Here is a 15,826-nt window from a genome sequence, read left to right on the forward strand (position 1 = left end):
ACCACAAAACAAATCCCCCTTTTCATCTTTTCCTATATTTGTGGTCATTGATGAAAAATGAATGAACTGTAAACATAGGTTTGATTAATGGGGTTGGCTATAAATGGTTAAAAATGGACTTGTGACATTGACAATAACTATGGTTAAAATTGTTATAGTCAATGTACATGTAAAGGGGACCCTTGGCGTAACTGATAAAGTTGCTGCCATGACGGGTTCGAGCCGGAGAAACAGCCTCTTGCAGGTGCACCAGGCTGCCCTTTTAATGTAGATGTACTAAAACACAGGAAGAGCGATAGCAGAACGCCTTGCTACATTAATAGCTTCAAGAAAGACAATAAAAGAGAAAACTGAAAAGTATATACTCAACTAAATCAGTTCACAGAAAGGCAATCATTTTATTATATATGATTCCGGAAAGTACACATAATTCGACGAAAATAGGAGAAAATCGGAGCAGAAAGAAGAGGAAAAGGATAGATGGATTTGGAAACCAGATTTACATCTTAGAAAGCAGGCAAACTTTCATTTAGATAGTAGTATTATAAGTAGAGTCAATAGCATATAGTAGGTATATGAAAACTTTTGGAAATTGAATCAGCAGAACTTAGTTCAGCAAACCTTAAGGAGATTGTGGCCAATCATATCCAGCATCCACAGCATTTAAGTCATCATAAAACCACATTTCCACGTCCTCCACACGTTGGTCATCTTCCCAATCGTCTTCCCAATACCCATCGGACATCTCATCATCATCAAAGTCGTCATCAATGTCACCAGCTACAAAGTCCCATGGTATATAGCCAGAAGAACCCGAGTAATCCGAGCAATTGTCCCAGCCATTCTTATCGTAGCAATCGACAACAAGGGGTCCGATAACCTTTAGTTTATGGAATTTCTTGACAAGGTTTTCATCAAGGTTTACATTCCAACAACCCCTTACGTCCAACAGCTCGAGCTGCCTGCAGTTCTTGAGAATCTCCATTATGCTCAATGTACCAACTAGCATGTAGGCGATTTCTAGTTGTTTGAGCTTATGCATCGTGGTAGCTATTACAAGGGCTTCATCGTCTTGTGAGAGCTTGTCAATAACCTCAAGGGGGTGCATTGTTCGACGCAAACCAGTCAAGCATTTACAGTGCTTTCCTATGGCTTCTAGGGCTCTCGCCCCTATTTTTATGCAGTAGCTTACGTCCAAAAATGTAATGTTGGAAAACGTTCCGGCAACCTGTTCCACTATGGAATCGCTTATTTCACACTTTGGCAACCGCAACGTCTGCAGAGATTTGGCACTAGCAACCAAAACAAAGAAGTAGACGTTCACTCCAAGTAAATAAAGGTGATAAGAAACAAAATGACGTGTTCTTGATAGCTACATGACAAGTCTACTGAACTCCAACTAAATCAGCAACAAACTCGAAAGCGATAAAACTTCCATATTTCCTCATTTTTCTTTCAAAATGTACTCTTTATTATCATCCAAGGATTTGACTTCCTTATAGAGACTCGTATCCAAGTACATTGACCCCGGAAAGTTTATACAAAAAGAGTTGAAAGAACTTGAACTTTTTGAGGCATAGTATCTTGTATATAAACAGATGTCTATCTTTAATGGTAAATAGATAACTGCAATAATGAAGATAAAGAAACTGATATACTAACTTGTTGGCAATGAATTCGAAGCTTGATTTGTCCGAGAGACCAGAGACACAGAGTTTACGGAGGGAACCACCGCTTCTTGGAATAAGCAATCGAAGCATCCGATCAAGATTCTCAGGGCAGCGGTTTTTGCTCCATTCCTCAATGTCAATCTCTTGCCAACAATAAGGTCCCTTAACTGCTCTTCCCCATGACTTGCAAACTCTTGGGACTACGGTCAGCACCTCTTGAAGGGAAAGGTTTCTAAATATCAGCCCAAGCGCGTCGGGTAACAAATCATCCCACTGTCTAAACTCGCATCCTTCCTCCATTTTAACTCTGGTTTCTCTGCTATAATAATGAAAGAACATTGAGAACAGAAGTTCCAGCTCACAGAAAAGAACGAAGCTTGATCACAATCCACCGATGTTATTTCAAATTCCATATCTGAAAGACTCGGCCTAAAACTAAATAGGTTCAAGGAAGTTTATGAATTTAGCCACTAAAAGAATGGAGTCATTATATCGAAACTAAATCTTACCAAATATAGTAAAAAAGATGCAAAAGTAGTGAAAATATAATAACTTAATACAGAACTAAAGAAACATCAGCTCATTGAGCCAACAATAACCATGAAAATCCAATCTTGAAGAAGAAAATCAACTCAATGAGCCAACAACAACCATAAAGATCCAATCTTGAAGAAGAAATTCAACGAATTGAGCCAACAATAAACATAACAATGCAATCTTGAAGAAGAAATTCAACTCGATGAGCAAACAATCACCAGAAAAATCCAATCTTGAAGAAGAAAATCAACTCAATGAACCAACAATAACCATAAAAATCCAATTTTGAAGAAGATATTCAACTCAATGAGCTAACAATAACCAGAAAAATCCAATCTTGAAGAAGAAAATCAACCCAATGAGCAAACAATAACCATAAAAATCCGATCCTGAAGAAGAAATTCAACTCAAAGAGCAAACAATAACCATAAAGATCTAATCTTGAAGAAGAAATCCAACGAATTGAGCCAACAATAAACATAACAATGCAATCTTGACGAAGAAATTCAACTCAACGAGCAAACAATCACCAGAAAAATCCAATCTTGAAGAAAGAAAAAACACCCCCAACCACACAATATATGGAGAGACAGTTAGTGGTGAAGAGAAAAGAGAGATTTATTCAAAGACATGAACTTGGTAACAAAAACAGCATAAAGTTAAAATCTTTACAAGAGAAGCATGGCAATTATGAACAAATCAACTCTAAGAGAGAAAATAAGAAATATCAGGTATCAAGAACAGAAAAAGAAAAAAAAATGGATTACCTTCACACAACCATATTTTCACAGCAAAACAATCTATGAGATTCAAATGGCTACACAGATCAGCTTCACTCAAAATTAACCAATACCCTGTTGAGAGAAATGCTCAAATCAGTATATAAACATATAAAATAACCCCAAAAACCAAATGCATTTTGGAAACCTCAATACACAAATAAAGAAAGAAAATAATTTTACACCAACAATTATCACTTTCCCAAAAGGTAAAATCTTTAAAGAAAAGTCATTTCATTCAAAATTTCCCAAACACCCTTATGAAATTCTTTCAGCAGTATATAAATATCTTAAAATACATTTTGGAAATCTCAATACACAAATAAAGAAAGGCAAAAACTTTTTACACCAACAATAATTTCTTTCCAAAAAGGTAAAATCTTTAAAGAAAAGTCATTTCAAAATTTCCTCCCCAAACACCCTTATGAAAATTTTCTTGGACATGAAATGTAACATCATGAGTAACATTCATACAAACACTAAAGAAAATGTAGAAAAATACAAAACCCATGTCAGAAAAAGAGAGAAAAAAAAGAGAGCAAACCAAAAAGATTAGCTAGCTAGGTAGAGTTTGGATCTGTGAAAAAACCACCGGTTTATCCGCCTAAAATGAAGGGTCATATGAGGAGCTTCAGTTCAGTACCTTCAGTTCCTTTTTTCTTTGCTTTTGTGGGGTATAAAGAGAGAGAGAGAGAGAGAGAGAGAGATGAGAGAGAGAGAGAGAGAGATACAGAAGCTAAGTAGTATGAAACAAAGAAACAAGAAGTGAAACAAAAAGCAAACAGGATTTTGATTACACAGACAGAAATAATAAATAAAGAAATAAACATGTGAAGGTGAAAAAAGTTGAGAGACAGACAGCAAAATGTAATTGTTTTAAGTTCTACTATGCCGTTACCTTATGCGGCGAAACCTCTCAGTTTCGTCTTTATTCCAATATTTTTTAGCTATTATATAATAACATATTATTATAGTAGACATATATTATAATAACATAATATGAAAAAATAGTTGAAAAAACTTAATTATTATAGTAACATATTGTTATAGAGAATGGTTGTTATAGAGATGTCTAATAACATGTCATTTTCAAAAGGTAATTATATAGTATAATTTTTATTTATAATTAAGTAACTGGTAATTTTCAATGAATAATAAGTAACATGATAGTATAACATAGGAGTATTAAATTAGTACAATATTTATGATGTAAAAAATTCATGCCACCATATGTGTATATAACTTAAATTCAATTACTTATGATATTTGGAATTTGCTTGCATTCCTCATTCCTATCAGTCATTTTCACTTTGATAAGACACCATATTTAATATGGACTTGTGTATACATCAGCAATAAATAATAAGTAAAAAGTTAGTTGATTAAAAAAGTCTCACATTAAATTCAAGCCTAAATCTTAAATACTCAAAAATGAACTAACTATTATATGTAAAATCAAATATATTAGCAGCATGTTTGAAGGTAAAAATGAGCTAGTGTTTGGCCATAGATCCCAAATTTATTTTGAAAAATCTGATTTGGGTGAAGTTTGGTTTGAAGATGAAAATGTGTTTGGACATACGTTTCCAAAACATATTTTCCAACTTTATTTTGGAAAAACATGTATATAATTCCCAAGTTTTGGGATTTTGGCCCAAATTCAGCTCAATAGCTGATTTTGGGATTTGAAATTTGCGATTTGGGATTTGGCCAAAATATGGGCAAAATTTATGGCCAAACACGAGTTTTGAAAATAAATCTCAAATTTATTTTGGCAAAACTCATGGCCAAACGGGCCTGAGTATACTGAAATTTTCTTCTTTTGTTTTTTGGATCTTTTCTTTTATTTCTTCTTATTTTTTCCTTTTCACTTCCCTGTTTGGTTTCTGTTTTGAGTGTGTAAGTGAGTTAAGTAACTATATAGATAAAAGAGTACTTATGGCTACTGTGAAAAAAAAATAAAAATGAAGCATTGATTGTGACTCTAAAAACTCAGCTTTTATGGTCTGTGGGATGTGGCTGCCCCCTCTTATTTATGATTGAGATTCCCTTGTAGTACTAGTACCTATCTCAATTGTCTTCTTTTGTATAGTTGAAGTGTATGTAAGTAGATAATTAAAAAAAATTTACCCTCAATTGGTATTTAGAGATAAAGAACCTTTAGTAAAAGATACTCCTTTTGTTCCGATTTATGCGAATCTATTTTCTTTTATAATCACATAAATACTCTGACCCCTTTTTAACTTGTTTAGGATTATAAATTCTAAAAGTCTTTATCTTTTCTTAAATTTCGTGTCTAGTAAAACAAGTTCACATAAATTGGAACGGATGGAGTACTTTGTTTTTTTCTTCTTTTTTTTTTCCACTTGGTATGCTGTATCAGCAGTAACTTGTATCGCGTAAGGTTTATTAAAGGTGAAAACGTTTCTTACCAAGACTTCTTTTATTCTCAAGACCCGAGCTCGAAACGCTTGATTAAGGATGGAGAGCTCAAATTCATCTTATCGCATCCGTTAGTGGTAAATGCTTTGCTCTTTTTCAGTGAATTTATTCATATCATAGGTTTTTCAAATTAAATTCTAAGCATCCTACTAATAGCATGTTTGGCCAAATGCGATTTTTAATCTAAAGTGCTTTTTCTAAAGTTAAGATGTTTGGCCAAACTTTTAGAATGAGAATATGCTTTTCAGTAAAAGCAAAAGCAGCTTTTGAGAAGCTGAAAAAAAAAAATTCTTCCAAAAGAACGTTTTTGAAAAGCACTTTTCAAAAAAATATTCTTAGCAACCCTTTTTAAAAGCTTGGTCAAATACTAATTGTTGCTCAAAATTGCTTACAAATAAATTAGTTAAACACAAACTACTTTTCGTCAAAAGTACTTTTTGGAATAACACTTTAAAAAAAAAAAAACTTTTCAAAATAAGCTTATTTTAGAAACTTGACCAAACATGCTATAAATATGAAGGAACTTTTTACTTGCAATTTTAACTTATCTTATACTAGTAATTGTATTTTAATATATTTAGTTATAAATATATCTCATGTTTTTTTAAGGTTAAACACCAAACAACTTACTAATGGATATATTATTCACATTTCAAGCAAATACTTGTATGTGGTTTTTATAGTACAGGGTTATAAGCGTTTTATTTTAAAATACAGAGGGTGTATTTGCAATTGAGTCATATTGCATGGGTGTTTAATATAATTTATCAAAACAAATTGTCTTCTTGTGTTGTGTATTCCTAGTTCCTGCTACTGCTAGTAGTAGTAACTAGTAAATATGCGATTTTTACTGTTCATTAAAATCTGAACTTTTTTTAACGAAAGACGTATTAGGATTTTGAAATTATTAGAAAAATAAAATTGTACCTTGAAATCTCGTGGGATGATAAAAGATCTTATTTGGTCGAAAAAGAAACAATTAAAGATTGATTAATAGATTTTCTTTTATACAAATAATAGATTTTTCAAACAAATGGAATATTATATTTTAAACCTAGATCCTCTCTTGAGATCCTTATAAATGTAATATGGAAAAACAATGTAGGTGTTAACTAAGAAATATTTTAGAAACATATTATTAAATTTTACCTAAATATGCACTGAAAATTATAAAGTGAAAGACCAACATGTTCTGAAGAAAAAATAATTTGACCAGAAAAGAAGTCATCTTTTTGCTTTTCTGGAATCTACTTGGCAAGTTTCGTGTGACATGAAATCATTTGGAAATGAAGAAACAAAATATATTTTAAAAATAAATAAAACTGTACAGAGAAAACCTTCTGTTATCCAAATCATTCAATCTACAACCTCACAATGACATTTGTCAAATAACTGTGATGACCCAAAAGGGTCATCTTTTGTTTTAGAATTCGAATCCGGATTTCGAGACCTTGAAAACTTCATTTTTTTCTCCTCGATTTGCGTGCACAATCCGTGCGCGTTTCCGAAAAGCCCTTATGTGAAATTTAAGAAAAATATTAAATTTTGCCTTTAAAATTGATTAAAGTTGACTTCGGTCAATATTTTTGGTAAACGAACCCGCACCCGTGATTTGACGGTCACGTAGCGTCCGTAGTAAATATGGGACTTGGGCGTATACCCGGAATCGAATTCGAAGGTCCCTAGCCCGAGAAATAAATTTTTGAAGAAAATTGTTTGCTGGAAAATATAAGGATCTTTATAAATGGAATAGTGTGTAAACTCGTTCGTATCGGGCCCGTAGTTTTGTTCCGAAGCCCGATACAGGTTTGATATGGTATTTAAGTCGTGTCTGTGAAATTTGGTGAGAAACGGGACTGATTTGACGTGATTCGGACGTCCGGTTGCGAAAATAGAAATTTCAAGTGTTCTTAAGAAAATCATGAGTTTTGGTGTTAAATTCGTTGTTTAAGAGGTTATTTTGGCGATTTGATCGCACGAGCAAGTCCATATGATATTTTTAGACTTGTATGCATGTTTGGTTTAGAGCCTCGAGGGCTCGGGTGAGTTTTGGATAGGCCACGGAGTGAGTTTGGACTTAGAAAATTTGTCGTTGCATCTGATACCTGTTGCAGGCCTCTGATCTCGCAATTGCGAGATCAGGCTTCGCATTTGCGAGCTTCTCAGTCTTGGCAATTGCGAGGTTTTTATCGCAATTGCGAAGAAGACCTGGGCCAGCATAGTTTGCAATTGCGAACATATCTTCGCATTTGCAAAGTCATCGGGAGGGGGAATCCTCGCAATTGTGACCCTTTGGTCGCAATTGCGACAGTGGAAGACATGCAGCAGGTTCGCATTTGCGATGCCTGTCTCGCATTTGCGAAGCTCTGATCGCAAATGCGACATCTGCAACTAATCAAAACATGACTTAGACGGGATTTCAACTCATTTTCTCAAATTCAAACCCTAAGCTCCCATAGGCGATTTTCCAAAGAAGAGTTCTTGGCCAAATCATAGGTAAACGATTTCTAACTCATTTCCTTCAATCTATTTCATCTTTTTACAAGATTTCATCACAAAATTTAGGGTTTTCATGGGAAATTGGGTATTTTTGGGTAGAATTTAGGAATTTCGAAATTTGGGGATTTAGACCTCAAGTTGACGTCGAATTTCAAAATCAATTGCATATTTGGGCTAGTGGGTGATTGGGTAATCGGATTTTGGTTCGAACTTCGAGTTTTGATCAAGCGGGCCCGGGGTCGATTTTTAACTTTTTGGGGAAAATGTTGGAAGATCTATAATCATGCATTAGAATTGGTTTATTTGGCGTTAATTGATGTTAATTAGTTAATTATGAATAGATTCGGGCGGATTGGAAGTGGAAACTAAAGGAAAAGCGGTATTTGAGGCTTGAGTTTGGCCGTGGAATCGAGGTAAGTGTTGTGGCTAACCTTAGCTTGAGGGATTAGGTGTTGTTGTCCTATTTGCTACGTGTTAGTGGTTGAGTACGACGTATAGGTGTGGTGACGAGCATCTATACGTTGATGTTGAGTCATGGCATGCAAGTGAGTCTTATACTGTGACCGTTGTGTCTCTTATTACGTACTGTTCATGCTTAAACTGATTATTCTCCATGTTGAACGAGTCTTATGATATTTTCTTCGTATTGGATAATTATTGAGTGTTGACTCAAGTTAAGACTTATATTGTGAAGTTAACTGTTGAAATGAGATTTGTTATTGTTGATTCCCTTGCCGGGATGTTATTGTTCCTGCTGTTTGGGTGAGGAAGAGTGTAAAGCACGAAGGGTGATGTCGTGTACGATATTGTGAGTGAGTGTAAAGCACGAAGGGTGATGTGTGCCATATTCTGTGAGTGTTAATGCACGAAGGGTGATGTCGTGCCATATTCTGTGAGTGTTAATGCACGAAGGGTGATGCCGTGCCATGATTATGAGAGAGATAATGCACGAAGGGTGATGCCGTGCCGATTCTGTTGTTTCTTACGGTGAGGACGAGAGTAAAAGCACAAAGGGTGATGCCGTGCACGTGTTACTATGTCATTATTTCTGTTGGTTCAAATATGATATTTACTTTGCTTCTTTATTGTATTACTGTCAGAATCTGAAATTTCCCTCAGCATGTTTCCCCTTTCCGTTATGTTTTTGTTGAAATTATGTTATTATTACCTGCTCGTATATGATTTAACTGTACAGGTTTATATTGTTGTTGTGTCCTAGCCTCGTCACTACTTCACCGAGGTTAGGCTCGACACTTACCAGTACATGGAATGGTTGTACTGATACTGCACTCTGCACTTTCTGTGCAGATTTCGGTGTCGGACCTCGTGAGTAGAGTTTGGGTTGCTGCCTTCAGTCCACAGGAGACCCAAGGTAGATTTGCCGGCGTTCGCAGACCCTGGGGTCCCCTTCCCTTTATCTTGGATTTCTTGTCTCTTTTCGTTTTGAGAATAGATGTGCTTCTTTTAAACCAGTATTTGTAGAATTTCTTAGACGTTCGTGGATTGTGACACCAGATCATTGGGGTAGTCATGTATTAGAGTTTTTGAACTGTTATAAAGCTTCCGCACTTTATATATGCTTAATTTTAGTTATTATTTATTTCTGTTTTGGTTAACAATTAATGTATTAGAGCTGTATCTGTTGGCTTGCCTAGCTTTCAAGAGTAGGCGCCATCACGATTCCAACGGTCGAAAATTCGGGTCGTGACAATAACAATGTGCAAAAATTGCCCCTAATTGTCACGACCCTAAAACCGACCCGGTCGTGATGGCGCCTATCGTTAAACTAGGCCAGCCGACACAACTCCCGAATTAATCATTTAATCAATAACAATCATTTTTAAGCCTTTAATTAATCAGATATCTCATAATGTAGTCTAAATGAACAATGCAGAATAAATACACAAGCCCGACATCTGGGTGTCACAAGTCACGAGCATCTACTAAGGTCTCAACACAACTAAGAATATAAAATGTACTAATTACAGTCTAAGGAAGACAAGAGGGATAAAAGCAGTGCTGCGAACGTCGGGCAACTACCTTGCTAACACCAATGACTCTGCCACTGAGCAATCAACACCCGCTACCGGGTTCAGAACTACCTAAATCTGTACACAAGGTGCATGGAGTAATGTGAGTACGCCAACTGTAAGTAATAAAAGTAAATAAAAATTGAGCAGTAAGAAAACATGTAAGCCACGTCATAACGCTACAACAAATACAGTACATTTCAAAGAAATAGTACAGAAATCGTTTACTTCGTTAATCAAGCTCAGTTTCAGTAAAACCTTTTTAAAACAACTTTCAATAGTTTCAAACGAGTGATAAAATAGTGAGTAAAAATGATAGAAACGTAAACAGCCCCTCGGGCAAAATATGTACCATAAACCGCCCCTCGGGCATAATGTCAACAGAACCAGCCCCTCGGGCTACCTCACAATCACTCGTAATTAGCCCCTCGGGCGTAACATGAATCAAGAACCACCCCTCGGGTAACATGGATCAAGAACAGCCCCTCGGGCTTCAATATGAAACAACAATAGCCCCTTGGGCTACAACACATCATACACACTGGGTACCCGCGCTCATTGAGGGTGTATAGACTCCAGGAGGGGCCCCTTACGGTCCAAGCGCAATAACAAGCCATCTCGTGGCATAATCAACAGGCTCTCGGCCTCATATCAATCACAAGCCACCTCGTGGCATAATAAATCAGGCCCTCGGCCTCTCGTATATCACAAATCAGTACCACATGCTGCGGCGCGCAGCCCGATCCCATGATATCCTCACAACACAGGCCCTCGGCCTCACTCAGTCAGATCTCACTCAAGCCCCTCGGGCTGACAGTAAAACAAGTACTCGGCTCAAAATCATTTATGAAATCAGAGTGAATAAAACCGAGTTATGAAAACAGTAAGAACATAGCATGACTGAGTGTAAACATTAAACCAAAACTGTGAGGTAAAACATCAGTAAAAGCCCCTAAGGGTCCCAACAATCGGCACAAGGCCCAGACACGACATTTAGCCCCAAACACAATAATATTTTCAAAAATATAACAATATCAAATAGTTTTCAAGTAAAATACGCGACTTAATAGTCGTACGGGACGCACCAAGTCACAATCCCCAACGGTGCATGACCCCACGCTCGTCATCTAGCATGCACGTCACCTCAAAGTAGCACAACGATGTGAAATCCGGGGTTTCATACCCTCAGTATAGTATTTACAATCATTACTTACCTCAATCCGAGCAAAATCCTACTCCGAAATGCCTTTGCCCCTCGAATCGGCCTCCAATTGCCCCGAATCTAGCCACAATTAATTCAATTTAGTCAATACTAATTATAGGAATTAGTTCCATATGAAAATACTAATTTTCCAACAAAATCTGAAATTTAACTCAAAATCGCCCATGGGGCCCACGTCTCGGAATCCGACGGAACTTACAAAATCTGACAACCCATTCAACCACGAGTCTAACCATATCAAAATTAATAAATTCCGATAACATTTTGACCCTCAAATCATCAAATCTATCCAAGAGGCTTTTCAAACTTTTCCAAATTAAAATCACCAATTAAATGTTAAAAACAACGATGGATTCGAGTAATCTAACCAAAATTGGGTTAAGAACACTTACCCCGTTGTTTTCTCTGAAAATCCCTCGAAAAATTGCCCCACCCGAGCTTCCTTGGTCCAACAATGGAAGAATGGGACGAATTTGGACTTTATTCTACTGCCCAGGGGTTTGTTCTTCGCGTTCGCGACCCTTCTCTCGCGTTCGCGATGAACAAATTCCTCATCAGCGATTTCCAAACTCATTCCAGATAACCTTTAGTATAATTATCATAACTTTTTGCACACAACTCCAAATGACAAATGATTTGATGTTCTGAAAACTAGACACCAAGGGATATAATTGCATAGGTTGCTCATTTCCCGAGTCATTATATATTGCAAGATATAAGCTTCCAAAGTCAGCCCTGTGCAGTAGAGATTTTCGAACTCTCCCCGGACAGCCTATAGTGTAACTACCATAACTTTTTGTACACAAATCGAAATGCCAATTAATTCACATTTCTGAAAATTAGACACAAAGATCTACAACTTTCATGTTTGGATCATCTCCAAATATGTCACGACCCTAGTTCACCGAATGTGAACATGTCATGACGGCACCTAGTCCCCACGACCAGGTAAGCCTAATATTGCGGAAATATAATAATTGCGGAAAAATAGAGGAAACCAAATTAAATACTAAAAGAAACTGTACTGAATACCGCTCGGCATGTACAACTCAATATCACAAGTTCAAAACAATCCCCAAAACCCGGAAACTCACGGGCAACACAGGCTACAGAAGCGAAAAGTAAAGGCTCCAAACTCCAGAATATCTAACAACCGGAAGAAGAAAAACTAAGTACTAGAGATAGAGTACGAGGGAGACTCGTCGGTCTGCGGACGCAGCAGATCTACCTCGAAGTCTCCGTAGTCCTCCTGCCTCACTGATAGTGCGCCTGAGTAGAGGTACCTGGATGATCTGCACATGAAAAACATGCGCAGGAAGGGCATGAGTACACCACAGCGGTACTCAGTAAGTGCCAAGCCTAACCTCGGTTGGGTAGTGACGAGGAAGGTCAGGGCCATACTGAGGCAAATATAGTAATAACAATAATTAACGGTATGATAATCTGACAGAAATAATAAATACAGCAGTGAAATAAGGCAGGTCAACGAGACAATAACAACCACAAAGGACAGAGCAAACACAGAGTAAATATAACTCAATACCAACGATAACAATGAGGGTCTCCCAGGATACCGTCCTATAGCCCTTTCCTCAACTAACCAGTGGATCTCCCGGGATACCGTCCCGTAGTCCAACTCATATACCAAACCGAAGGATCTTCCGGGATACCGTCCCGTAGTCCAACCATCAAAATGCAGGGGGGTCTATCGGGAATCTAACCCGCAGTCCCAAAGTAAAAGTGCAGGGGGATCTACCGGGAATCGAACCCGTAGTCCCAAAGTAAACAAACCAAGGGGGGGGGGGGGAGCTACCGGAATCCCACATCCGTAGTCCCAATGTAAATGCGCAGCCACAGCCAGAAACAAACCAAGGAATAAAGTACGAAAGACAGAGCAACAGATAGAATTAGCCTAGCATGCTTCACGTAATACAGTCAAACAACTTAAGCAATTAGGCAGTTAAGTCAGCTAAACATGCTTTCCAAATCTAGCACAAGTAAAATTTCAAGTAGGATAAGGCAAGTAGGAAAGAAAGCTAAATATCAACAACTTAAGTGAAAACCGGATTTTCATCAATCGGCTCAAGTACGCGCTCGTCACCTCACGTACAAGGCACTCAAATATCAAGAAAACAATCCTAAGGGAAAAAGTCCCCCACACAAGGTTAGACAAGCCACTTACCTCGAACCGGCTCGATATCAATAGAAACCACGCCTTTGCCACGAGTATCCGACTCCAAATGGCCCAAATCTATTCAATTCAATTACATATCGTAAATAATATTGCAAACAACTGATTCCGCTATTAAAATTAAAGCTAGGGCGCGAAAATAGATAAAATGACCAAAACGCCCCTCAAGCCAACGTCTCGGAATCGAATAATTTTCACATTTTTAGAACCCTCATACTCTCACGAGTCTAACCATATAAAAATCTCCCAAATCGGAGGTCAAATGCCCACTCAAAACTCAATAGTCTAGCCAATGAAGTTTTACCCCAAATTATCCAATTTTTGGTCCAAAATTCGAATTCTCATGATGTATTTAACTATATAATGATGAAATATAACAAAAAGGGAACAAGGAAACGTCACCCAATGATTTTCTCCTCAAAATCGCCTTCTCCCGAGCTCTCAATCGATTTTTCAAACTTATGAAATCAAACCCTCTAATTTTCAATATCAAAACAGGTGTTTCCGCTTTTACGGACAAGGGACCGCATCTGCAGTCCCGCTTCTGCGGACCAACTCACCGCTTCTGCGGTTTTTCATTAAAGCCAAGAGTTCCGCTTCTGCGATCTTAAACCGCACCTGCGGCTGCCGCTTATGCAGATTCCTTACCGCTTCTGCAGTTTCAATCAAAATCCCAAGGACTGCATCTGCGACTACTATCTCACAGGTGCGTAACCGCTTCTGCGGTTAAACTTCCGCACCTGCGGAAACTGAAGGAACACTCGAATTCCGCTCCTGCGATGGACAGGCCGCTTCTGCGGCTCCGCATCTGCGGTTCCCAAGCCGCAGATGCAAAAATACCAGAAGCAGTAATGGTTCAGCTACCGCAACACCTCTCAAATTCTCCCGTTAACCACCCGAAATCATCCCGAGGCCCCCGGGACCTCAACCAAAAGCACCAATAACACCTAGTACCTCATTCAAACTTGTACAAATCCTTAAACCACCTAAAACAACGCCGGAAACTCGAATTAAACAAGGACTTGAGCCTAAGAACTTCAACTTTTATCAAAATACGCTTTCGATCAAAAACCTAACCAAAACACGTCCAAATGACCTGAAATTTTTCACACACATCCCAAATGACATGACGGAGCTACTGCAACTTCCGAAATTCCAATCCGACCCTCGGATCAAAAACTCACTATCGGACCGGGAATTTCAAAAATTCAAACTTCGGCATTTCAATCCTAAATGAGCTACGGACTTCCAAAATACATTCCGAACATGCTCGCAACCCCGAAATCACCTAACGGAGCTAACAGGACCATCGGATTTCCATTCCGAGGTCGTCTTCACACTCTTCCGACTATGGACCATTTTTCCACACTTAAGCTCTCATTTAAGGACTAAGTGTCCCAAAACTCTCCGAAACTCAACACCGAACGTCCCGGCAAACCAAAATAGCAGAAATGAACTTAGAGGAAGAAGTTAATGGGGGATCGGGGTGTAAATTCCAAAAACGACCGGCCGGGTCGTTACATCCTCCTACACTTAAACATTCGTTCGTCCTCGAACGAGCATAAAGAACATACCTGAAGTAGTAAAAAGATGAGGGTACTGGCTGCGCATATCTTGCTCGGTCTCCCAAGTCGCCTCCTCGGCCGGCTGACCCCGCCACTGAACCTTCACTGAAGCAATGTTCTTTGACCTCAACTTTCTGATCTGTCTGCCCAATATAGCCACTAGTTCCTCAATATAGGATAGATTCTTGTCCAACTGGATTGAACTGAAATCCAACACGTGCGACGGATCACCGTGATACCTCCGGAGCATCGAAACATGAAATACCGGGTGAACTCCGACCAAACTGGGAGGTAAGGCAAGCTCGTAAGCAACCTCCCCAACTCGCCTCAAGATCTCAAAAGGGCCAATAAATCTCGGACTCAACTTTCCTTTCTTCCCAAACCTCATAACGCCTTTCATAGGCGAGACCCGAAGCAGAACCCGCTCACCAACCATATATGAAACATCACGAACCTTCCTGTCCGCGTAACTCTTCTGTCTGGACTGGGCTGTACGGAGTCTATCTTGAATCGTCTTAACCTTCTCCAATGCATCCTGAACCAACTCTGTGCCCAATAGCCTGGCCTCACCTGGCTCAAACCAACCCACCAGGGATCTACACCTCCTACCATATAAGGCCTCATACGGCGCCATCTGAATGCTGGACTGATAGCTGTTGTTGTAAGCAAACTCCGCCAATAGCAAGAAATGATCCCAAGACCCTCCAAACTCAATCACACACGCATGGAGCATATCCACATGAATCTGAATAGTGCGCTCGGACTGTCCGTCCGTCTGGGGGTGAAATGCTGTGCTCAACTCCACCCGAGTACCTAACTCCCGCTGCACGGCTCTCCAGAACCGCGATGTAAACTGAGTACCTCTGTCCGAAATGATAGAAACTGGAATAC

At 38.5% G+C, this 15,826-nt stretch overlaps 1 protein-coding gene across 4 annotated transcripts; it reads right to left on the reverse strand.

Annotated features, from left to right (window-relative positions):
• Positions 1-377: 377 nt before the first annotated feature.
• Positions 378-3,773, reverse strand: LOC109209919 (F-box protein FBW2-like). 4 transcript variants are annotated; one of them, XM_019373284.1, is made up of 4 exons: positions 3,531-3,773; positions 2,975-3,061; positions 1,663-1,989; positions 378-1,292 (listed from the first exon to the last, which is right to left on the reverse strand). In XM_019373284.1, exons 3-4 carry the CDS (start codon positions 1,968-1,970, stop codon positions 623-625), a joined length of 978 nt encoding a protein of 325 aa, XP_019228829.1. In that variant the 5' UTR covers positions 1,971-1,989; positions 2,975-3,061; positions 3,531-3,773; the 3' UTR covers positions 378-622. The 4 variants fall into 4 exon arrangements, with proteins under 4 accessions (XP_019228829.1, XP_019228830.1, XP_019228828.1 ...); XM_019373285.1 differs by having other exon boundaries at positions 1,663-1,986; positions 3,630-3,772; XM_019373283.1 differs by having other exon boundaries at positions 1,663-1,986; positions 3,531-3,772.
• Between the last annotated feature and the right edge of the window lie 12,053 nt (positions 3,774-15,826).

The sequence above is a fragment of the Nicotiana attenuata genome, unplaced genomic scaffold, assembly GCF_001879085.1.
Source record: "Nicotiana attenuata strain UT unplaced genomic scaffold, NIATTr2, whole genome shotgun sequence".
NCBI classification, from domain to species: Eukaryota; Viridiplantae; Streptophyta; class Magnoliopsida; order Solanales; family Solanaceae; genus Nicotiana; species Nicotiana attenuata.

Coding starts and splice junctions, on each gene's coding strand:
- LOC109209919 (XM_019373284.1), bottom strand. CDS start 1,970: ATGGAGGAAGGATGCGAGTTTAGACAGTGGGATGATTTGTTACCCGAC. Junction 1,293..1,662: donor TTCGAATTCATTGCCAACAA/GTTAGTATATCA, acceptor TTTGGTTGCTAG/TGCCAAATCTCTGCAGACGT.